At 35.8% G+C, this 22,658-nt stretch overlaps 4 protein-coding genes across 4 annotated transcripts; all 4 read right to left on the reverse strand.

Moving 5' to 3' along the window:
- Positions 1 to 1,647: 1,647 nt before the first annotated feature.
- LOC128868056 (poly(A) polymerase type 3-like) lies at positions 1,648 to 3,754 on the reverse strand. Its single transcript, XM_054109785.1, has 5 exons — positions 2,944 to 3,754; positions 2,672 to 2,868; positions 2,407 to 2,597; positions 1,971 to 2,322; positions 1,648 to 1,869 (listed from the first exon to the last, which is right to left on the reverse strand). The coding sequence occupies exons 1-5, from the start codon at positions 3,662 to 3,664 to the stop codon at positions 1,669 to 1,671; spliced, it is 1,662 nt and encodes a 553-aa protein (XP_053965760.1). The 5' UTR covers positions 3,665 to 3,754; the 3' UTR covers positions 1,648 to 1,668.
- Positions 3,755 to 10,050: 6,296 nt separating this feature from the next.
- LOC128868057 (poly(A) polymerase type 3-like) lies at positions 10,051 to 12,416 on the reverse strand. Its single transcript, XM_054109786.1, has 5 exons — positions 11,687 to 12,416; positions 11,415 to 11,611; positions 11,150 to 11,340; positions 10,714 to 11,065; positions 10,051 to 10,612 (listed from the first exon to the last, which is right to left on the reverse strand). Exons 1-5 carry the CDS (start codon positions 12,405 to 12,407, stop codon positions 10,412 to 10,414), a joined length of 1,662 nt encoding a protein of 553 aa, XP_053965761.1. The 5' UTR covers positions 12,408 to 12,416; the 3' UTR covers positions 10,051 to 10,411.
- Positions 12,417 to 19,110: 6,694 nt separating this feature from the next.
- On the reverse strand, positions 19,111 to 19,664 carry LOC128867020 (poly(A) polymerase gamma-like). Its single transcript, XM_054108112.1, has 2 exons — positions 19,434 to 19,664; positions 19,111 to 19,332 (listed from the first exon to the last, which is right to left on the reverse strand). The coding sequence occupies exons 1-2, from the start codon at positions 19,662 to 19,664 to the stop codon at positions 19,132 to 19,134; spliced, it is 432 nt and encodes a 143-aa protein (XP_053964087.1). The 3' UTR covers positions 19,111 to 19,131.
- Positions 19,665 to 19,948: 284 nt separating this feature from the next.
- On the reverse strand, positions 19,949 to 22,381 carry LOC128867021 (poly(A) polymerase type 3-like; the record flags this gene model as incomplete). Its single annotated transcript, XM_054108113.1, has 4 exons — positions 22,084 to 22,381; positions 20,397 to 20,828; positions 20,125 to 20,321; positions 19,949 to 20,050 (listed from the first exon to the last, which is right to left on the reverse strand). Coding segments are annotated over exons 1-4 (1,029 nt in total), but the record flags the coding sequence as incomplete, so codon positions are not given.
- Between the last annotated feature and the right edge of the window lie 277 nt (positions 22,382 to 22,658).

Genomic DNA, 22,658 nt, shown 5'->3' on the forward strand with positions numbered 1-22,658 from the left:
CAGGAGATAGGCCCCATGTAACTCCCAGCATCTTTTTGCATGCGTATAGTGCTTTACTAACCTTTTTCTTCCTCTCTAATATATTTTGCTTCCATGATAGTTTACTATCCAGAATTACTCCAAGGTACTTTGTGTGGGTTTTAAGAGTTAGTTCCACGTCGTTTAGATTCGGGGTTGCCAATAGGGGGTCTTGTACCTTCTAGTAAGAAGTATCATATTCGTTTTATCATTATGTCACTCACGGTGTTTAGGTATTTACCAGTCATTACTATGGCTATGTCATCTGCATATGCTACAGGTGTGGCCTCTGGCGACACAGCTTCCGTCTTCACTGTGCCCGCCGGTGGTAGCACCCTCTTCTCCCACCGACGTTTGGGTTAATATCCTAACCCGTGTGTTTTCCACGTTTACCTCCATAAGAGTTTTTATTTCAGGGATCTTAAACCCATAGCGTTTTATTTCTAGCCGCCAGGAACCTCATTAGCATTGATCTTTGTATTATCCCCCCGACCACATCTTGGGATAACATATAGAGTTAGTCACCGCGTAGAGGAAGGAGAGGTCATACAGCGATCTTAGCTAGACATCACCTGCCCACATTGCAATCAGGTAGACCTGGTTAAACCTAACCTCATGCAATGCAGCCAGTGGTGCCCATTGCTCAGTCGGCGCCCACGGGAGGAGTTAGCTACGAGGATTTTCGAGGATAATTCTTATTTACATTTTAACATTTTAAATGCATAGCTAAAATTTATATTCTAAAGTTTAAGACATTTGAATTTCAGAAATATTTTCATTCAGGTTCCATTTAGACTTTTAGTTTTCTCGAAGAAAAATTGCTGGTTACTATATTAGAGATATTTGGATTTTTCAGACCATGAATGATATTACAGGCCGCAGTATCGGGTTCCACTTTTACCCATCTCCCTCAAGAGCAAACTTAAAAAACTTTGACAAATATTGCAAATAGCTTTCATGACCGAAAAGCTTAGAATTATTAGAGTAAAGATGTTCCTCTAAATGTTTCCGTAGCGTCGGTTACTTAAAACTTTGAAGGTATTTTTGGAAAATTTAATAATTGGGTTACACCGATGGGCGATTTTTCGAAAACGCAAAGTAGCGGAGAATAAAATATTGACGTTTCTAAAAGAAGAAGCCAAAGAAGAAAAACACGCACACAAATAAGTGCAAGGAAAGGGGAAAGAAAATTTAGAAATCGAAGAAAGGACATTTATACGAAGGGACATACGAATACAAAACCTGAAAAATGAAACTTATAAGAAATTTTATGAATAAGAAAAAATGTACTTGTTTATGCTCTCAGTCCCTTCAATATTTGTTGTTTTATTGTTTATATTTCGATGCGTGATATGTGATGGAGTAAATAATTTAATCTAAATTAATTTTAGACATGCGTACATAGTCACCTATTTGTTTTTAAATCTTATTGAATAAATTCTTATGCACTAATTAATGTTATAAAATGTTTCTTCTGCATAATTCTTGGAAATCCTTTATTAGCGTCGTTAATAATAACTCCCTTTCAGGATTGTAATCAGTATTCAAATACCACGTCAACGATAGAGTATCAAACAGGTAGAAGAGCTGCTTTTTTCGGTAATTACTACGTCCAAGCAAATGCAATCAATTAGAGTTTTTCATGTTGTCTCAACTCAAGCGCCGCTTTTTAGTCGCCACCTCTTTCTCAGTTGACAGATCGGCCGCAAATCCATTACGCTTGGTTGAAATAGATTTCTTAATATTCCCCTGACTCTTTATGAAGTCCATATCCAAATAATGCGAAAGGGATTTTCGTTTTATGCGTTTCACTTCAATATTCATCCCATCTCTCAGCATTTTTTTATTTACCTAAAAACAAAGAAGCAAAGAAACAAACATTTTCAAATCTCTTCAAAGGATTTTAATAAATACAAATTTTTAAATTGTATCAAACAATTTTCGCAACGTACCGCATGCTGTGTAATACGTTCGGCGAAATATTTAAAACTCCCCGTAAGGTCCACTTTGGAGTTCTTCTCTTTATATTCGAATTCTAAACCGATGAACAGCATCGAACAGAATGGTGCCGTATCAACTGCTGGATTGTCGCTCGGCTCATTCTCTTTGCCGCTGTTACTTTGAGTGGGGACGTCATCTTTCTTGTATTCAAAACATGTAGGATTTGCATGGACTAAGGACATGTGGTGTTTATGCTGTACATCATCTACCAACAGACGAATCTTTGACTGGACCAAGCCACACCACTGCAGCTGATCTTGACTGGTTTGCGATGTAACCAGAACCACAATAAAGTGATGATACCTGAAAAGAAAAGATGTGCAATGTATAAGCGAAAGTTGGTTAAGATGTCAGCACCAATTATACAATTGTATTAGTTGCAACTACCTATAAAAGAAGCTAGGCGCCTCGAAGAGTAGATCCCAGGGAGCGCCATCAGACATAATTACGTTCATGGTGGCCATTCCTCTATTCAATTCATTAATTATAACCTTCTTTGTTGCCTCCGACACATTAAATGCGGAGTTGTACTGTGGATATGCGGGCGTAATAATTGGCATTAGATGAGAACACAAAGCCTATGAAACAAAATTCGAATAATGAAATTAAAAATTGTTTATCAATATTCAATTATTTGCGCGCTTTTACTTACCGGTGATTGTAAATTGACAATGTCAGTTCGCTTGAGCAGCACTGGATCTGGCCATCTCCAGCGCGAGAACATATTGAAGAATTTCTGGACTAGCGTAGAAGCTGTTGCATTTGGATAAAATTGGCATGTGTGAGCCACTAAAATTGCCCAAGTTATACAGCCAAAGTAGCCGAATGAATTAGAATATATTCCATGCTCTGCAGTTGAAACGAGAAAAAAGGGGAAAAATTAAGTTATGCTTAACAAATTATTAAAAGTTCATTCATACTAACCCTTTGCCCATAATTTAATCGACCGCAGCGCTAAGCGAAAATTCTCTCTGTTCGGCACTAGCTCCATTATCTCGTCAGTCACTCGACAGTCATTTAAACTGAGCACCGATTGAGGATCTGAATCTTTAAGTAGATTATCGTCACGTAAACTAAAATCCTCTGGTATCTCTTTGGGTGAAAGACGCGCAAATAACAAATCAATTTCAACTCCATCAAACTTCATTTTTATGACCGGTACAGAGGTATTTTCCACTGAACGACATTCGGCTACTTTTGGCTGTTTCTTTAGCAATCCAAAGAACGACGTAAAAAACTCCGAGCGTTCAATGTTGCGTGGTGCGACACAGAGGGCATAAATATTAGCGCCCTTATCATGTACACCCAAACGGTATGAACCGAAAGTGTAAATTTTTCCTCCGAGTTTTTTCGCATCTGCTTTGGACATGTTTTTTGCCATTGATACATTTTTAATCCACTTCCTCACAAGCATATTAAGCTTAGTCAAAATCTTTTTACGATGACTTAGTTCATCTGGAGTTTCGAACACATTAAATGCTTCCAATGATTTGAGTAGAGCGTTGGTTTTCTCTTCAGGACGTGACTTTTTCCAACCAATGCCCGATGTCTCGGTGGGCGTTTGCTGCTGATGCGGCGAGTCGTTTTGGCCGCTTGCTTCGCTAGAGTTGTAACTGCCATGTCTGGGATTTTGGTACGCGTCCATATTTTTAGTTTTTAAATAGAATTTTCTGACACACAAATAGTAAGTATACTTATCTCACTAGCTCAAACCGATAACTGATTCAAAAGACTGTGTTGTATCACCTTTTATACCTTTTTAAGGGGACATTTTCTCACCTACCTGGTCTCAACGAGCGCACAATTGAACGTTTGTTTGCGACAACTATTCCGGTACCCTTTGATTGTGTCTTTTGGGCTCAAGCGCGGCTTATTAGTTGCTTGCTCTTTTTGTGTCAGTTGCTATCTCAATTTCTGTGTGTGCGAATTCGAAGGGATTGCGAGTCTTGGCTTTGTTATTTTGTAAGAGAGCGTCGCCTTTTTGTAAAGCGCAGTCAGTTAGATCCTGCAACCCCACACAATTATCTTGTTTCCTCTAGAAAGTTTTCCACTGTGTTGTCTAAATATGGAGCTCCCTGCGGATTGTAAAATCTGCGAAATCTTTTCGGAATGCGTCCAGCAATTAGAGGTGTTCAAATCTTTAAGGGTCTAAACTTTTAGTTTTCAAATTTCTGCCGTACGCTTTTTAAGTTACCCGCTATAGTTATTTATTTCCTTAGTTAACTTTAAGCCTTTTGGTCGTTTGTAATGGTAATGGTAATGCAATGGTTTGTAAATAACAGTAAATTACCTAAGTATAGTGAAAATATTGCATAAAATACGATGTGCATTGTCCTTTAAGAAAAGTCTCCAACCAACCACTCCAGCTGATCGTCACCGGTTTGCGATGTAACCGAAAGCGCAAAAAAGCGTCGCATTCAATTTAAAATAATAATAAACAAAATTGTTGTAAGTGCCTGGCCTTCCCATTTGGAGCATACAAAAGAAATTTATGTGGAGTGCCACGTCTGGCGCAAGCAAAATATGTCTGTATATTTCGCCATAAGAAGACAAGCATTTTCCAAGTTCAATGCAACAACCACATTTGAAGATTGTCTTTGATCTTTATTTATTGTGGTTGCAAATGCAAAGCTGGTAACTCTGGTAACTGTAGTTATTTAAAACTGCATGGAAAATAAATCATATTGTAATATTTTGCACCTGATAAAGTGACGGGTTTCGAAAAACTGAAAATTCACTCTCTCTCTCTCTCAAAGATGAAAATACCCAAGAATATTAAATATAAAATGCACCCGATGACAGGTGGAATGGAAATTCCATGTTTCTTTGTGGGAAATTCTGTTCAACAGTAACAAACAAAATCTGTTCTAAGTTCCTATTGTTTGTATTTTGTTTTCTATGAAACTTAAAAAAACTATCTTTATCGGCTGTTAAGACAAGTAAAGGATTAAGTTTTAAGTAAAGTGAAGTATTCAATTTTCCGAAGAAAACTTATTTCCCATATTTAATGGTTTTGTTTTATGCTCTTGAAAACATGCATAACAAAAAGAAAACAATGCACTCTTTCTTAACACACTGACGTACATACTTAAAAAACAATGCGCGCGCTGGCGGTATGCAAAAAATCTAAGCGTCATAGCGCGAGGTTACGAGCTACAGTAATTACTTTGTTTTTACATCACTTCTTAAATCTTTGACCTTTTCTATTGTTGTTCGATCATTTTAACAATGCATTTTCGCGAAACTCAATGAAAGATATTCGAAAGCGTATATGACAGCAGAAGTTTTAGCTGACATCTTCTTTGTAAACAGGTAGCCGAGTGGTCTGTAGCTCGGGGCGTCAACTGTGTGCAAACTACTGTGGTACTTAAGAAAAGAACAATACCCATCCATGCTAACTGATACATATGTTACATACATAGTGATAATACAGAGTTTAGCAATGCACGACCAATAAATGTCAATTTATTTGGAATTTTGTCATTACATTTTGTTTGTTATAATTCGATCAGGTGATTTCTAAGAAAATTATCTTAGTGAAAATTTTTGTAAAAAATATGAGGTTCGTTTAGTTCTTTGTTTTTACTATTGTCGATACAACCAATCCCCAGGGCCACAAAGTTTCGCTGATACGATCTGTTTTAAATAAATAAATAAATAATGTAATAAATTTGACAGAAGGCACAAAAAACTACACAAGCGTAAAGACTTTCCAATTTGGAAAAACTTTTCATTTAGGTTTCATTTAGAATTTTAGTTTTCTTGAAGTAAAATTTCAAGATTATTATAGTGAAGCTTTCTCGAATATACGTACCATACAAAATTGACCACCTTCCTAAAAAATTACTTTTTTTTCTAGTTCGTTCATATTAGAAAAGGTATAGTGGAAATTTCTTTGTACTCTAAGACGTTTAAGGCCTTCGAAATAAACTTAAACAACTTTTACCGATAGTACGATCTAACTCATTACAAATATTTTTTTTATTTTTTTTTTTTATGTAAGTATTTTATTTGCAATCTATCTTAATATAATGATATTCAGCAAATTAGGTCTTATAATCTAATAGCAGCGGTAGTATTTGCACAAATGCAAAACTACTTATAAAATTACGATATTTGTTCTAATATTTGATCTTAAATGTATTAAATTTCAATTGTACTAATGAGTTGCTTATCTTCATATAGGAACTTATGTATTTTGTTTTTTATTTAGTGTTGAATAAATAATTTAATTCAGCAAAATTAGAGAAATGGCAAGTCTAAGATATGATTACACTTCAGTCGTATTGTTTCATTACTTGAGTCTAATAAGCATATAGCATTCATATTTACATGGTTTGACAGCCGTGCAAGATATCTGTTAGAAAAGTTTAGAATTTCACTCTTTACAAATGGGATATCTAAGTCCTTGTGTATTGCTTCATTTGTGACAAACAAAGGGGCGTTAACAAGTGCACGCAAATATGACATCCTTTGAGACTTCTTTCCCAGAATGTTTGTTTAGTTTTCTTATCCCTATTTTTTAAAAGTAGCTCAATGTTTCCGTTTCACTTACCTCTATTTTGAATTTCAAAGCTCCTCTCAACGTTTGGCTTTCTCCCTAAACTTTTAAGTGCGTTTAACTAAAAGGGGTTTCTCTTTATGATAACTTTCGAAAGTTTGTGTGGCAATCCTGTGGCGTCATAATCAAATGATGTTTTGAAAATGGATTTAAAGTGAAGTTGCAATGTATACAAAGGACAATTCGGGATATCTGTACCTAAGAAAATATAATGAATGGCGTATTTGTGGGCAGATGAAAAATGCTCTTTAAAAATATATATTTGAAATTCCAACTTCTCCGAATATCTCTACATTTGCGTCCTTAAGGGGTTACATGTGTTTCGTGGGTTCAAAAAATCGATTTTTTTTGGCTTATTAATTTCTACAACATCTCAGGAATATTATTCTAAATTTTCAAGTCGATCCGAATAACAGTTTCGGGAAACAGTCTTTAGAAGGCGTGCGCTCAAAGCCACTTTTATTGTTACTCAAAATCTTAAACGCGTTTTTCTCGGAACCGCGTTTTCAAAGTCGGTTGCCAAATGCTCTCGAAAGCTACTAAACCGATCTTAATGAAATTTTCCACAGGTGTTCGATATACAATTTACTCGAGCTTGGACGAAGGATTTTTTGTTTTTTTTTTCAATTAGAAGTATTTAAAAACAAAACAAAATTTCAAGCAAATTTGACCGAAATTTTAATTTTTTTGGAAAAATGTCTTCCAAAATTCCAAAATTCCAATTTTTACTTTTCTTTTTTGATTTTTTTTCATTTTTGATGATCCTGTCAGGAGTTATGTCGAGGGGTCACCGGTAATGACGTCACAATAGAGGAGTTTTAATTTTTTTTTAATAAAAATTTCTGAAATTATTCTTAAAAATATGTATCTATAAGACAGAAAAAAGTTTGAATTAAAAAAATAATTTTTTAATGCATTCCCCGTATGTAAGTATGGAGAATGTTCATGCTGCTACAACAACAACAACAAAGCCGAGGCGATCATTTGAATGATGAGCTATGCCGTATATAGTAGCGCGAGTGAAGCTTCAAAGTAAAGGCGGAACCAATTTAATATCTTGCTTTTAAAATTTTTTTCAGGTCACCTTACATACACTGGTGCTTCCACAATTAAACCACTTAATCTTTTTATAATATTCGCAATCATTTTCATTCGTTAATTGTTTATAAAAATGTAGTTCAATTTATTACCCACATCTTATAAATCAAAGAGCCAAACTTTAAAAAAAAATATACAAAAATGTAATAAATTTCAAAGAATTGGTTTTAAGATTTTCAACTTTTTAATCATAATTCTTAGAAAACTAGACACTTATTGAGAAATATTGACAATTTTCATTTTTTTACTTAACTCCAATAATTCTTTAACGAAAATGTAGTTAATTCCCCTAGAAAATCCATACAAATCCAAGTAGCAAACTGGGTGCAAATTAAAAAAAATGACATAAATTTTCTTTTTAATTTTTAGAAATAATTTGGGTATGCAGTTTCTTAGTCCGTTGAACTCTGGTGCAATAAAGTGCAAATTAAAAGTAGCGCCAAAATCGCGTTGATTTTTTACACATTTTCTGCATACGATGTTGAGCATTTTCTTCCTTATAAAATACCTCCGAGCATGCGCTTCAAAAATATTGCGAACATTGGGAAAATGTGGTTAGGAAGCTTAAATGGCTGCCTGATGCCTAACTCTGCGCAGTAGATCCCTGGCCCTACTCCGTCTAACATTTTCGAGCAATCAGTAAATATATTAAGAGTATTTGGGTTAGGTTTCATTCCTTTTTTTCATCCCTCTTCTTCTGTTGTTGTTCGGAATTTCTTCACCCAATTGCATTTCGGAGTCAATAGTCCGTTTGGGCCCTATAACTAATGCCTATTGAGCTATGACCGAATGTTTTACAGGTCAATTCGCCTGTCGCGCTGAGTTTTACGGCGGATTTAGCTGCTAGGCATTTCGCCGCAATATCAATCGGTGACAAGTTGAGTATTCTTTCAAGCGCTGCCGTTGGAGTAGTTCTCAATGCACCTGCTGTGCAAAGTGCACCTGGACGGTGAATACTTTCCATAGGCTTTTTGTATGCCGGTCTTCTTAGCGCAGTCCACCACACCAGAGCGCCGTGTAGTAATATTGGCTTTACTATAGCTGAGTAGCACCAATATATTCTAGCAGGAGATAGGCCCCATGTAACTCCCAGCATCTTTTTGCATGCGTATAGTGCTTTACTAACCTTTTTCTTCCTCTCTAATATATTTTGCTTCCATGATAGTTTACTATCCAGAATTACTCCAAGGTACTTTGTGTGGGTTTTAAGAGTTAGTTCCACGTCGTTTAGATTCGGGGTTGCCAATAGGGGGTCTTGTACCTTCTAGTAAGAAGTATCATATTCGTTTTATCATTATGTCACTCACGGTGTTTAGGTATTTACCAGTCATTACTATGGCTATGTCATCTGTATATGCTACAGGTGTGGCCTCTGGCGACACAGCTTCCGTCTTCACTGTGCCCGCCGGTGGTAGCACCCTCTTCTCCCACCGACGTTTGGGTTAATATCCTAACCCGTGTGTTTTCCACGTTTACCTCCATAAGAGTTTTTATTTCAGGGATCTTAAACCCATAGCGTTTTATTTCTAGCCGCCAGGAACCTCATTAGCATTGATCTTTGTATTATCCCCCCGACCACATCTTGGGATAACATATAGAGTTAGTCACCGCGTAGAGGAAGGAGAGGTCATACAGCGATCTTAGCTAGACATCACCTGCCCACATTGCAATCAGGTAGACCTGGTTAAACCTAACCTCATGCAATGCAGCCAGTGGTGCCCATTGCTCAGTCGGCGCCCACGGGAGGAGTTAGCTACGAGGATTTTCGAGGATAATTCTTATTTACATTTTAACATTTTAAATGCATAGCTAAAATTTATATTCTAAAGTTTAAGACATTTGAATTTCAGAAATATTTTCATTCAGGTTCCATTTAGACTTTTAGTTTTCTCGAAGAAAAATTGCTGGTTACTATATTAGAGATATTTGGATTTTTCAGACCATGAATGATATTACAGGCCGCAGTATCGGGTTCCACTTTTACCCATCTCCCTCAAGAGCAAACTTAAAAAACTTTGACAAATATTGCAAATAGCTTTCATGACCGAAAAGCTTAGAATTATTAGAGTAAAGATGTTCCTCTAAATGTTTCCGTAGCGTCGGTTACTTAAAACTTTGAAGGTATTTTTGGAAAATTTAATAATTGGGTTACACCGATGGGCGATTTTTCGAAAACGCAAAGTAGCGGAGAATAAAATATTGACGTTTCTAAAAGAAGAAGCCAAAGAAGAAAAACACGCACACAAATAAGTGCAAGGAAAGGGGAAAGAAAATTTAGAAATCGAAGAAAGGACATTTATACGAAGGGACATACGAATACAAAACCTGAAAAATGAAACTTATAAGAAATTTTATGAATAAGAAAAAATGTACTCGTTTATGCTCTCAGTCCCTTCAATATTTATTTTTTTATTGTTTATATTTCGATACGTGATATGTGATGGAGTAAATAATTTAATCTAAATTAATTTTAGACATGCATACATAGTCACCTATTTGTTTTTAAATCTTATTGAATAAATTCTTATGCACTAATTAATGTTATAAAATGTTTCTTCTGCATAATTCTTGGAAATCCTTTATTAGCGTCGTTAATAATAACTCCCTTTCAGGATTGTAATCAGTATTCAAATACCACGTCAACGATAGAGTATCAAACAAGTAGAAGAGCTGCTTTTTTCGGTAATTACTACGTCCAAGCAAATGCAATCAATTAGAGTTTTTCATGTTGTCTCAACTCAAGCGCCGCTTTTTAGTCGCCACCTCTTTCTCAGTTGACAGATCGGCCGCAAATCCATTACGCTTGGTTGAAATATATTTCTTAATATTCCCCTGACTCTTTATGAAGTCCATATCCAAATAATGCGAAAGGGATTTTCGTTTTATGCGTTTCACTTCAATATTCATCCCATCTCTCAGCATTTTTTTATTTACCTAAAAACAAAGAAACAAAGAAACAAACATTTTCAAATCTCTTCAAAGGATTTTAATAAATACAAATTTTTAAATTGTATCAAACAATTTTCGCAACGTACCGCATGCTGTGTAATACGTTCGGCGAAATATTTAAAACTCCCCGTAAGGTCCACTTTGGAGTTCTTCTCTTTATATTCGAATTCTAAACCGATGAACAGCATCGAACAGAATGGTGCCGTATCAACTGCTGGATTGTCGCTTGGCTCATTCTCTTTGCCGCTGTTACTTTGAGTGGGGACGTCATCTTTCTTGTATTCAAAACATGTAGGATTTGCATGGACTAAGGACATGTGGTGTTTATGCTGTACATCATCTACCAACAGACGAATCTTTGACTGGACCAAGCCACACCACTGCAGCTGATCTTCACTGGTTTGCGATGTAACCAGAACCACAATAAAGTGATGATACCTGAAAAGAAAAGATGTGCAATGTATAAGCGAAAGTTGGTTAAGATGTCAGCACCAATTATACAATTGTATTAGTTGCAACTACCTATAAAAGAAGCTAGGCGCCTCGAAGAGTAGATCCCAGGGAGCGCCATCAGACATAATTACGTTCATGGTGGCCATTCCTCTATTCAATTCATTAATTATAACCTTCTTTGTTGCCTCCGACACATTAAATGCGGAGTTGTACTGTGGATATGCGGGCGTAATAATTGGCATTAGATGAGAACACAAAGCCTATGAAACAAAATTCGAATAATGAAATTAAAAATTGTTTATCAATATTCAATTATTTGCGCGTTTTTACTTACCGGTGATTGTAAATTGACAATGTCAGTTCGCTTGAGCAGCACTGGATCTGGCCATCTCCAGCGCGAGAACATATTGAAGAATTTCTGGACTAGCGTAGAAGCTGTTGCATTTGGATAAAATTGGCATGTGTGAGCCACTAAAATTGCCCAAGTTATACAGCCAAAGTAGCCGAATGAATTAGAATATATTCCATGCTCTGCAGTTGAAACGAGAAAAAAGGGGAAAAATTAAGTTATGCTTAACAAATTATTAAAAGTTCATTCATACTAACCCTTTGCCCATAATTTAATCGACCGCAGCGCTAAGCGAAAATTCTCTCTGTTCGGCACTAGCTCCATTATCTCGTCAGTCACTCGACAGTCATTTAAACTGAGCACCGATTGAGGATCTGAATCTTTAAGTAGATTATCGTCACGTAAACTAAAATCCTCTGGTATCTCTTTGGGTGAAAGACGCGCAAATAACAAATCAATTTCAACTCCATCAAACTTCATTTTTATGACCGGTACAGAGGTATTTTCCACTGAACGACATTCGGCTACTTTTGGCTGTTTCTTTAGCAATCCAAAGAACGACGTAAAAAACTCCGAGCGTTCAATGTTGCGTGGTGCGACACAGAGGGCATAAATATTAGCGCCCTTATCATGTACACCCAAACGGTATGAACCGAAAGTGTAAATTTTTCCTCCGAGTTTTTTCGCATCTGCTTTGGACATGTTTTTTGCCATTGATACATTTTTAATCCACTTCCTCACAAGCATATTAAGCTTAGTCAAAATCTTTGTACGATGACTTAGTTCATCTGGAGTTTCGAACACATTAAATGCTTCCAATGCTTTGAGTAGAGCGTTGGTTTTCTCTTCAGGACGTGACTTTTTCCAACCAATGCCCGATGTCTCGGTGGGCGTTTGCTGCTGATGCGGTGAGTCGTTTTGGCCGCTTGCTTCGCTAGAGTTGTAACTGCCATGTCTGGGATTTTGGTACGCGTCCATATTTTTAGTTTTTAAATAGAATTTTCTGACACACAAATAGTAAGTATACTTATCTCACTAGCTCAAACCGATAACTGATTCAAAAGACTGTGTTGTATCACCTTTTATACCTTTTTAAGGGGACATTTTCTCACCTACCTGGTCTCAACGAGCGCACAATTGAACGTTTGTTTGCGACAAATGTTCCGGTACCCTTTGATTGTGTCTTTTGGGCTCAAGCGCGGCTTATTAGTTGCTTGCTCTTTTTGTGTCAGTTGCTATCTCAATTTCTGTGTGTGCGAATTCGAAGGGATTGCGAGTCTTGGCTTTGTTATTTTGTAAGAGAGCGTCGCCTTTTTGTAAAGCGCAGTCAGTTAGATCCTGCAACCCCACACAATTATCTTGTTTCCTCTAGAAAGTTTTCCACTGTGTTGTCTAAATATGGAGCTCCCTGCGGATTGTAAAATCTGCGAAATCTTTTCGGAATGCGTCCAGCAATTAGAGGTGTTCAAATCTTTAAGGGTCTAAACTTTTAGTTTTCAAATTTCTGCCGTACGCTTTTTAAGTTACCCGCTATAGTTATTTATTTCCTTAGTTAACTTTAAGCCTTTTGGTCGTTTGTAATGGTAATGGTAATGCAATGGTTTGTAAATAACAGTAAATTACCTAAGTATAGTGAAAATATTGCATAAAATACGATGTGCATTGTCCTTTAAGAAAAGTCTCCAACCAACCACTCCAGCTGATCGTCACCGGTTTGCGATGTAACCGAAAGCGCAAAAAAGCGTCGCATTCAATTTAAAATAATAATAAACAAAATTGTTGTAAGTGCCTGGCCTTCCCATTTGGAGCATACAAAAGAAATTTATGTGGAGTGCCACGTCTGGCGCAAGCAAAATATGTCTGTATATTTCGCCATAAGAAGACAAGCATTTTCCAAGTTCAATGCAACAACCACATTTGAAGATTGTCTTTGATCTTTATTTATTGTGGTTGCAAATGCAAAGCTGGTAACTCTGGTAACTGTAGTTATTTAAAACTGCATGGAAAATAAATCATATTGTAATATTTTGCACCTGATAAAGTGACGGGTTTCGAAAAACTGAAAATTCACTCTCTCTCTCTCTCAAAGATGAAAATACCCAAGAATATTAAATATAAAATGCACCCGATGACAGGTGGAATGGAAATTCCATGTTTCTTTGTGGGAAATTCTGTTCAACAGTAACAAACAAAATCTGTTCTAAGTTCCTATTGTTTGTATTTTGTTTTCTATGAAACTTAAAAAAAACTATCTTTATCGGCTGTTAAGACAAGTAAAGGATTAAGTTTTAAGTAAAGTGAAGTATTCAATTTTCCGAAGAAAACTTATTTCCCATATTTAATGGTTTTGTTTTATGCTCTTGAAAACATGCATAACAAAAAGAAAACAATGCACTCTTTCTTAACACACTGACGTACATACTTACAAACAATGCGCGCGCTGTCGGTATGCAAAAAATCTAAGCGTCATAGCGCGAGGTTACGAGCTACAGTAATTACTTTGTTTTTACATCACTTCTTAAATCTTTGACCTTTTCTATTGTTGTTCGATCATTTTAACAATGCATTTTCGCGAAACTCAATGAAAGATATTCGAAAGCGTATATGACAGCAGAAGTTTTAGCTGACACCTTCTTTGTAAACAGGTAGCCGAGTGGTCTGTAGCTCGGGGCGTCAACTGTGTGCAAACTACTGTGGTACTTAAGAAAAGAACAATACCCATCCATGCTAACTGATACATATGTTACATACATAGTGATAATACTTGGAATCAATTTATTTGGAATTTTGTCATTACATTTTGTTTGTTATAATTCGATCAGGTGATTTCTAAGAAAATTATCTTAGTGAAAATTTTTGTAAAAAATATGAGGTTCGTTTAGTTCTTTGTTTTTACTATTGTCGATACAACCAATCCCCAGGGCCACAAAGTTTCGCTGATACGATCTGTTTTAAATAAATAAATAAATAATGTAATTAATTTGACAGAAGGCACAAAAAACTACACAAGCGTAAAGACTTTCCATTTTGGAAAAACTTTTCATTTAGGTTTCATTTAGAATTTTAGTTTTCTTGAAGTAAAATTTCAAGATTATTATAGTGAAGCTTTCTCGAATATACGTACCATACAAAATTGACCACCTTCCTAAAAAATTACTTTTTTTTCTAGTTCATTCGTATTTGAAAAGGTATAGTGGAAATTTCTTTGTACTCTAAGACGTTTAAGGCCTTCGAAATAAACTTAAACAACTTTTACCGATAGTACGATCTAACTCATTACAAATATTTTTTTTTTTTTTTTTTTTATGTAAGTATTTTATTTGCAATCTATCTTAATATAATGATATTCAGCAAATTAGGTCTTATAATCTAATAGCAGCGGTAGTATTTGCACAAATGCAAAACTACTTATAAAATTACGATATTTGTTCTAATATTTGATCTTAAATGTATTAAATTTCAATTGTACTAATGAGTTGCTTATCTTCATATAGGAATTTATGTATTTTGTTTTTTATTTAGTGTTGAATAAATAATTTAATTCAGCAAAATTAGAGAAATGGCAAGTCTAAGATATGATTACACTTCAGTCGTATTGTTTCATTACTTGAGTCTAATAAGCATATAGCATTCGTATTTACATGGTTTGACAGCCGTGCAAGATATCTGTTAGAAAAGTTTAGAATTTCACTCTTTACAAATGGGATATCTAAGTCCTTGTGTATTGCTTCATTTGTGACAAACCAAGGGGCGTTAATAAGTGCACGCAAATATGACATCCTTTGAGACTTCTTTCCCAGAATGTTTGTTTAGTTTTCTTATCCCTATTTTTTAAAAGTAGCTCAATGTTTCCGTTTCACTTACCTCTATTTTGAATTTCAAAGCTCCTCTCAACGTTTGGCTTTCTCCCTAAACTTTTAAGTGCGTTTAACTAAAAGGGGTTTCTCTTTATGATAACTTTCGAAAGTTTGTGTGGCAATCCTGTGGCGTCATAATCAAATGATGTTTTGAAAATGGATTTAAAGTGAAGTTGCAATGTATACAAAGGACAATTCGGGATATCTGTACCTAAGAAAATATAATGAATGGCGTATTTGTGGGCAGATGAAAAATGCTCTTTAAAAATATATATTTGAAATTCCAACTTCTCCGAATATCTCTACATTTGCGTCCTTAAGGGGTTACATGTGTTTCGTGGGTTCAAAAAATCGATTTTTTTTTGGCTTATTAATTTCTACAACATCTCAGGAATATTATTCTAAATTTTCAAGTCGATCCGAATAACAGTTTCGGGAAACAGTCTTTAGAAGGCGTGCGCTCAAAGCCACTTTTATTGTTACTCAAAATCTTAAACGCGTTTTTCTCGGAACCGTGTTTTCAAAGTCGGTTGCCAAATGCTCTCGAAAGCTACTAAACCGATCTTAATGAAATTTTCCACAGGTGTTCGATATACAATTTACTCGTGCTTGGACGAAGGATTTTTTGTTTTTTTTTTCAATTAGAAGTATTTAAAAACAAAACAAAATTTCAAGCAAATTTGACCGAAATTTTAATTTTTTTGGAAAAATGTCTTCCAAAATTCCAAAATTCCAATTTTTACTTTTCTTTTTTGATTTTTTTTCATTTTTGATGATCCTGTCAGGAGTTATGTCGAGGGGTCACCGGTAATGACGTCACAATAGAGGAGTTTTAATTTTTTTTTAATAAAAATTTCTGAAATTATTCTTAAAAATATGTATCTATAAGACAGAAAATAGTTTGAATTAAAAAAATAATTTTTTAATGCATTCCCCGTATGTAAGTATGGAGAATGTTCATGCTGCTACAACAACAACAACAAAGCCGAGGCGATCATTTGAATGATGAGCTATGCCGTATATAGTAGCGCGAGTGAAGCTTCAAAGTAAAGGCGGAACCAATTTAATATCTTGCTTTTAAAATTTTTTTCAGGTCACCTTACATACACTGGTGCTTCCACAATTAAACCACTTAATCTTTTTATAATATTCGCAATCATTTTCATTCGTTAATTGTTTATAAAAATGTAGTTCAATTTATTACCCACATCTTATAAATCAAAGAGCCAAACTTTAAAAAAAAATATACAAAAATGTAATAAATTTCAAAGAATTGGTTTTAAGATTTTCAACTTTTTAATCATAATTCTTAGAAAACTAGACACTTATTGAGAAATATTGACAATTTTCATTTTTTTACTTAACTCCAATAATTCTTTAACGAAAATGTAGTTAATTCCCCTAGAAAATCCATACAAATCCAAGTTGCAAACTGGGTGCAAATTAAAAAAAATGACATAAATTTTCTTTTTAATTTTTAGAAATAATTTGGGTATGCAGTTTCTTAGTCCGTTGAACTCTGGTGCAATAAAGTGCAAATTAAAAGTAGCGCCAAAATCGCGTTGATTTTTTACACATTTTCTGCATACGATGTTGAGCATTTTCTTCCTTATAAAAGACCTCCGAGCATGCGCTTCAAAAATATTGCGAACATTGGGAAAATGTGGTTAGGAAGCGTAAATGGCTGCCTGATGCCTAACTCTGCGCAGTAGATCCCTGCCCCTACTCCGTCTAACACTTTCGAGCAATCAGTAAATATATTAAGAGTATTTGGGTTAGGTTTCATTCCTTTTTTTCATCCCTCTTCTTCTGTTGTTGTTCGGAATTTCTTCACCCAATTGCATTTCGGAGTCAATAGTCCGTTTGGGCCCTATAACTAATGCCTATTGAGCTATGACCGAATGTTTTACAGGTCAATTCGCTTGTCGCGCTGAGTTTTACGGCGGATTTAGCTGCTAGGCATTTCGCCGCAATACCAATCGGTGACAAGTTGAGTATTCTTTCAAGCGCTGCCGTTGGAGTAGTTCTCAATGCACCTGCTGTGCAAAGTGCACCTGGACGGTGAATACTTTCCATAGGCTTTTTGTATGCCGGTCTTCTTAGCGCAGTCCACCACACCAGAGCGCCGTGTAGTAATATTGGCTTTACTATAGCTGAGTAGCACCAATATATTCTAGCAGGAGATAGGCCCCATGTAACTCCCAGCATCTTTTTGCATGCGTATAGTGCTTTACTAACCTTTTTCTTCCTCTCTAATATATTTTGCTTCCATGATAGTTTACTATCCAGAATTACTCCAAGGTACTTAGTGTGGGTTTTAAGAGTTAGTTCCACGTCGTTTAGATTCGGGGTTGCCAATAGGGGGTCTTGTACCTTCTAGTAAGAAGTATCATATTCGTTTTATCATTATGTCACTCACGGTGTTTAGGTATTTACCAGTCATTACTATGGCTATGTCATCTGCATATGCTACAGGTGTGGCCTCTGGCGACACAGCTTCCGTCTTCACTGTGCCCGCCGGTGGTAGCACCCTCTTCTCCCACCGACGTTTGGGTTAATATCCTAACCCGTGTGTTTTCCACGTTTACCTCCATAAGAGTTTTTATTTCAGGGATCTTAAACCCATAGCGTTTTATTTCTAGCCGCCAGGAACCTCATTAGCATTGATCTTTGTATTATCCCCCCGACCACATCTTGGGATAACATATAGAGTTAGTCACCGCGTAGAGGAAGGAGAGGTCATACAGCGATCTTAGCTAGACATCACCTGCCCACATTGCAATCAGGTAGACCTGGTTAAACCTAACCTCATGCAATGCAGCCAGTGGTGCCCATTGCTCAGTCGGCGCCCACGGGAGGAGTTAGCTACGAGGATTTTCGAGGATAATTCTTATTTACATTTTAACATTTTAAATGCATAGCTAAAATTTATATTCTAAAGTTTAAGACATTTGAATTTCAGAAATATTTTCATTCAGGTTCCATTTAGACTTTTAGTTTTCTCGAAGAAAAATTGCTGGTTACTATATTAGAGATATTTGGATTTTTCAGACCATGAATGATATTACAGGCCGCAGTATCGGGTTCCACTTTTACCCATCTCCCTCAAGAGCAAACTTAAAAAACTTTGACAAATATTGCAAATAGCTTTCATGACCGAAAAGCTTAGAATTATTAGAGTAAAGATGTTCCTCTAAATGTTTCCGTAGCGTCGGTTACTTAAAACTTTGAAGGTATTTTTGGAAAATTTAATAATTGGGTTACACCGATGGGCGATTTTTCGAAAACGCAAAGTAGCGGAGAATAAAATATTGACGTTTCTAAAAGAAGAAGCCAAAGAAGAAAAACACGCACACAAAGAAGTGCAAGGAAAGGGGAAAGAAAATTTAGAAATCGAAGAAAGGACATTTATACGAAGGGACATACGAATACAAAACCTGAAAAATGAAACTTATAAGAAATTTTATGAATAAGAAAAAATGTACTCGTTTATGCTCTCAGTCCCTTCAATATTTATTGTTTTATTGTTTATATTTCGATGCGTGATATGTGATGGAGTAAATAATTTAATCTAAATTAATTTTAGACATGCGTACATAGTCACCTATTTGTTTTTAAATCTTATTGAATAAATTCTTATGCACTAATTAATGTTATAAAATGTTTCTTCTGCATAATTCTTGGAAATCCTTTATTAGCGTCGTTAATAATAACTCCCTTTCAGGATTGTAATCAGTATTCAAATACCACGTCAACGATAGAGTATCAAACAGGTAGAAGAGCTGCTTTTTTCGGTAATTACTACGTCCAAGCAAATGCAATCAATTAGAGTTTTTCATGTTGTCTCAACTCAAGCGCCGCTTTTTAGTCGCCACCTCTTTCTCAGTTGACAGATCGGCCGCAAATCCATTACGCTTGGTTGAAATAGATTTCTTAATATTCCCCTGACTCTTTATGAAGTCCATATCCAAATAATGCGAAAGGGATTTTCGTTTTATGCGTTTCACTTCAATATTCATCCCATCTCTCAGCATTTTTTTATTTACCTAAAAACAAAGAAGCAAAGAAACAAACATTTTCAAATCTCTTCAAAGGATCTTAATAAATCAAATTTTTTAAATTGTATCAAACAATTTTCGCAACGTACCGCATGCTGTGTAATACGTTCGGCGAAATATTTAAAACTCCCCGTAAGGTCCACTTTGGAGTTCTTCTCTTTATATTCGAATTCTAAACCGATGAACAGCATCGAACAGAATGGTGCCGTATCAACTGCTGGATTGTCGCTCGGCTCATTCTCTTTGCCGCTGTTACTTTGAGTGGGGACGTAATCTTTCTTGTATTCAAAACATGTAGGATTTGCATGGACTAAGGACATGTGGTGTTTATGCTGTACATCATCTACCAACAGACGAATCTTTGACCGGACCACTGCAGCTGATCTTGACTGGTTTGCGATGTAACCAGAACCACAATAAAGTGATGATACCTGAAAAGAAAAGATGTGCAATGTATAAGCGAAAGTTGGTTAAGATGTCAGCACCAATTATACAATTGTATTAGTTGCAACTACCTATAAAAGAAGCTAGGCGCCTCGAAGAGTAGATCCCAGGGAGCGCCATCAGACATAATTACGTTCATGGTGGCCATTCCTCTATTCAATTCATTAATTATAACCTTCTTTGTTGCCTCCGACACATTAAATGCGGAGTTGTACTGTGGATATGCGGGCGTAATAATTGGCATTAGATGAGAACACAAAGCCTATGAAACAAAATTCGAATAATGAAATTAAAAATTGTTTATCAATATTCAATTATTTGCGCGCTTTTACTTACCGGTGATTGTAAATTGACAATGTCAGTTCGCTTGAGCAGCACTGGATCTGGCCATCTCCAGCGCGAGAACATATTGAAGAATTTCTGGACTAGCGTAGAAGCTGTTGCATTTGGATAAAATTGGCATGTGTGAGCCACTAAAATTGCCCAAGTTATACAGCCAAAGTAGCCGAATGAATTAGAATATATTCCATGCTCTGCAGTTGAAACGAGAAAAAAGGGGAAAAATTAAGTTATGCTTAACAAATTATTAAAAGTTCATTCATACTAACTCTTTGCCCATAATTTAATCGACCGCAGCGCTAAGCGAAAATTCTCTCTGTTCGGCACTAGCTCCATTATCTCGTCAATCACTCGACAGCCATTTAAACTGAGCACCGATTGAGGATCTGAATCTTTAAGTAGATTATCGTCACGTAAACTAAAATCCTCTGGTATCTCTTTGGGTGAAAGACGCGCAAATAACAAATCAATTTCAACTCCATCAAACTTCATTTTTATGACCGGTACAGAGGTATTTTCCACTGAACGACATTCGGCTACTTTTGGCTGTTTCTTTAGCAATCCAAAGAACGACGTAAAAAACTCCGAGCGTTCAATGTTGCGTGGTGCGACACAGAGGGCATAAATATTAGCGCCCTTATCATGTACACCCAAACGGTATGAACCGAAAGTGTAAATTTTTCCTCCGAGTTTTTTCGCATCTGCTTCAAGCAATTTCAAGCAAATTTGACCGAAATTTTAATTTTTTTGGAAAAATGTCTTCCAAAATTCCAAAATTCCAATTTTTACTTTTCTTTTTTGATTTTTTTTCATTTTTGATGATCCTGTCAGGAGTTATGTCGAGGGGTCACCGGTAATGACGTCACAATAGAGGAGTTTTAATTTTTTTTTAATAAAAATTTCTGAAATTATTCTTAAAAATATGTATCTATAAGACAGAAAATAGTTTGAATTAAAAAAATAATTTTTTAATGCATTCCCCGTATGTAAGTATGGAGAATGTTCATGCTGCTACAACAACAACAACAAAGCCGAGGCGATCATTTGAATGATGAGCTATGCCGTATATAGTAGCGCGAGTGAAGCTTCAAAGTAAAGGCGGAACCAATTTAATATCTTGCTTTTAAAATTTTTTTCAGGTCACCTTACATACACTGGTGCTTCCACAATTAAACCACTTAATCTTTTTATAATATTCGCAATCATTTTCATTCGTTAATTGTTTATAAAAATGTAGTTCAATTTATTACCCACATCTTATAAATCAAAGAGCCAAACTTTAAAAAAAAATATACAAAAATGTAATAAATTTCAAAGAATTGGTTTTAAGATTTTCAACTTTTTAATCATAATTCTTAGAAAACTAGACACTTATTGAGAAATATTGACAATTTTCATTTTTTTACTTAACTCCAATAATTCTTTAACGAAAATGTAGTTAATTCCCCTAGAAAATCCATACAAATCCAAGTCGCAAACTGGGTGCAAATTAAAAAAAATGACATAAATTTTCTTTTTAATTTTTAGAAATAATTTGGGTATGCAGTTTCTTAGTCCGTTGAACTCTGGTGCAATAAAGTGCAAATTAAAAGTAGCGCCAAAATCGCGTTGATTTTTTACACATTTTCTGCATACGATGTTGAGCATTTTCTTCCTTATAAAAGACCTCCGAGCATGCGCTTCAAAAATATTGCGAACATTGGGAAAATGTGGTTAGGAAGCGTAAATGGCTGCCTGATGCCTAACTCTGCGCAGTAGATCCCTGCCCCTACTCCGTCTAACACTTTCGAGCAATCAGTAAATATATTAAGAGTATTTGGGTTAGGTTTCATTCCTTTTTTTCATCCCTCTTCTTCTGTTGTTGTTCGGAATTTCTTCACCCAATTGCATTTCGGAGTCAATAGTCCGTTTGGGCCCTATAACTAATGCCTATTGAGCTATGACCGAATGTTTTACAGGTCAATTCGCTTGTCGCGCTGAGTTTTACGGCGGATTTAGCTGCTAGGCATTTCGCCGCAATACCAATCGGTGACAAGTTGAGTAATCTTTCAAGCGCTGCCGTTGGAGTAGTTCTCAATGCACCTGCTGTGCAAAGTGCACCTGGACGGTGAATACTTTCCATAGGCTTTTTGTATGCCGGTCTTCTTAGCGCAGTCCACCACACCAGAGCGCCGTGTAGTAATATTGGCTTTACTATAGCTGAGTAGCACCAATATATTCTAGCAGGAGATAGGCCCCATGTAACTCCCAGCATCTTTTTGCATGCGTATAGTGCTTTACTAACCTTTTTCTTCCTCTCTAATATATTTTGCTTCCATGATAGTTTACTATCCAGAATTACTCCAAGGTACTTTGTGTGGGTTTTAAGAGTTAGTTCCACGTCGTTTAGATTCGGGGTTGCCAATAGGGGGTCTTGTACCTTCTAGTAAGAAGTATCATATTCGTTTTATCATTATGTCACTCACGGTGTTTAGGTATTTACCAGTCATGACTATGGCTATGTCATCTGCATATGCTACAGGTGTGGCCTC

The sequence above is a fragment of the Anastrepha ludens genome, chromosome 6 (assembly GCF_028408465.1).
Source record: "Anastrepha ludens isolate Willacy chromosome 6, idAnaLude1.1, whole genome shotgun sequence".
NCBI classification, from domain to species: Eukaryota; Metazoa; Arthropoda; class Insecta; order Diptera; family Tephritidae; genus Anastrepha; species Anastrepha ludens.

Coding starts and splice junctions, on each gene's coding strand:
- LOC128867020 (XM_054108112.1), bottom strand. CDS start 19,664: ATGTCCTTAGTCCATGCAAATCCTACATGTTTTGAATACAAGAAAGAT. Junction 19,333..19,433: donor AACGTATTACACAGCATGCG/GTACGTTGCGAA, acceptor CTTTGTTTTTAG/GTAAATAAAAAAATGCTGAG.
- LOC128868056 (XM_054109785.1), bottom strand. CDS start 3,664: ATGGACGCGTACCAAAATCCCAGACATGGCAGTTACAACTCTAGCGAA. Junction 2,869..2,943: donor GATTAAATTATGGGCAAAGG/GTTAGTATGAAT, acceptor TTTCAACTGCAG/AGCATGGAATATATTCTAAT. Junction 2,598..2,671: donor TTGTCAATTTACAATCACCG/GTAAGTAAAAGC, acceptor TTTGTTTCATAG/GCTTTGTGTTCTCATCTAAT.
- LOC128868057 (XM_054109786.1), bottom strand. CDS start 12,407: ATGGACGCGTACCAAAATCCCAGACATGGCAGTTACAACTCTAGCGAA. Junction 11,341..11,414: donor TTGTCAATTTACAATCACCG/GTAAGTAAAAAC, acceptor TTTGTTTCATAG/GCTTTGTGTTCTCATCTAAT. Junction 11,066..11,149: donor GCGCCTAGCTTCTTTTATAG/GTAGTTGCAACT, acceptor TTTTCTTTTCAG/GTATCATCACTTTATTGTGG.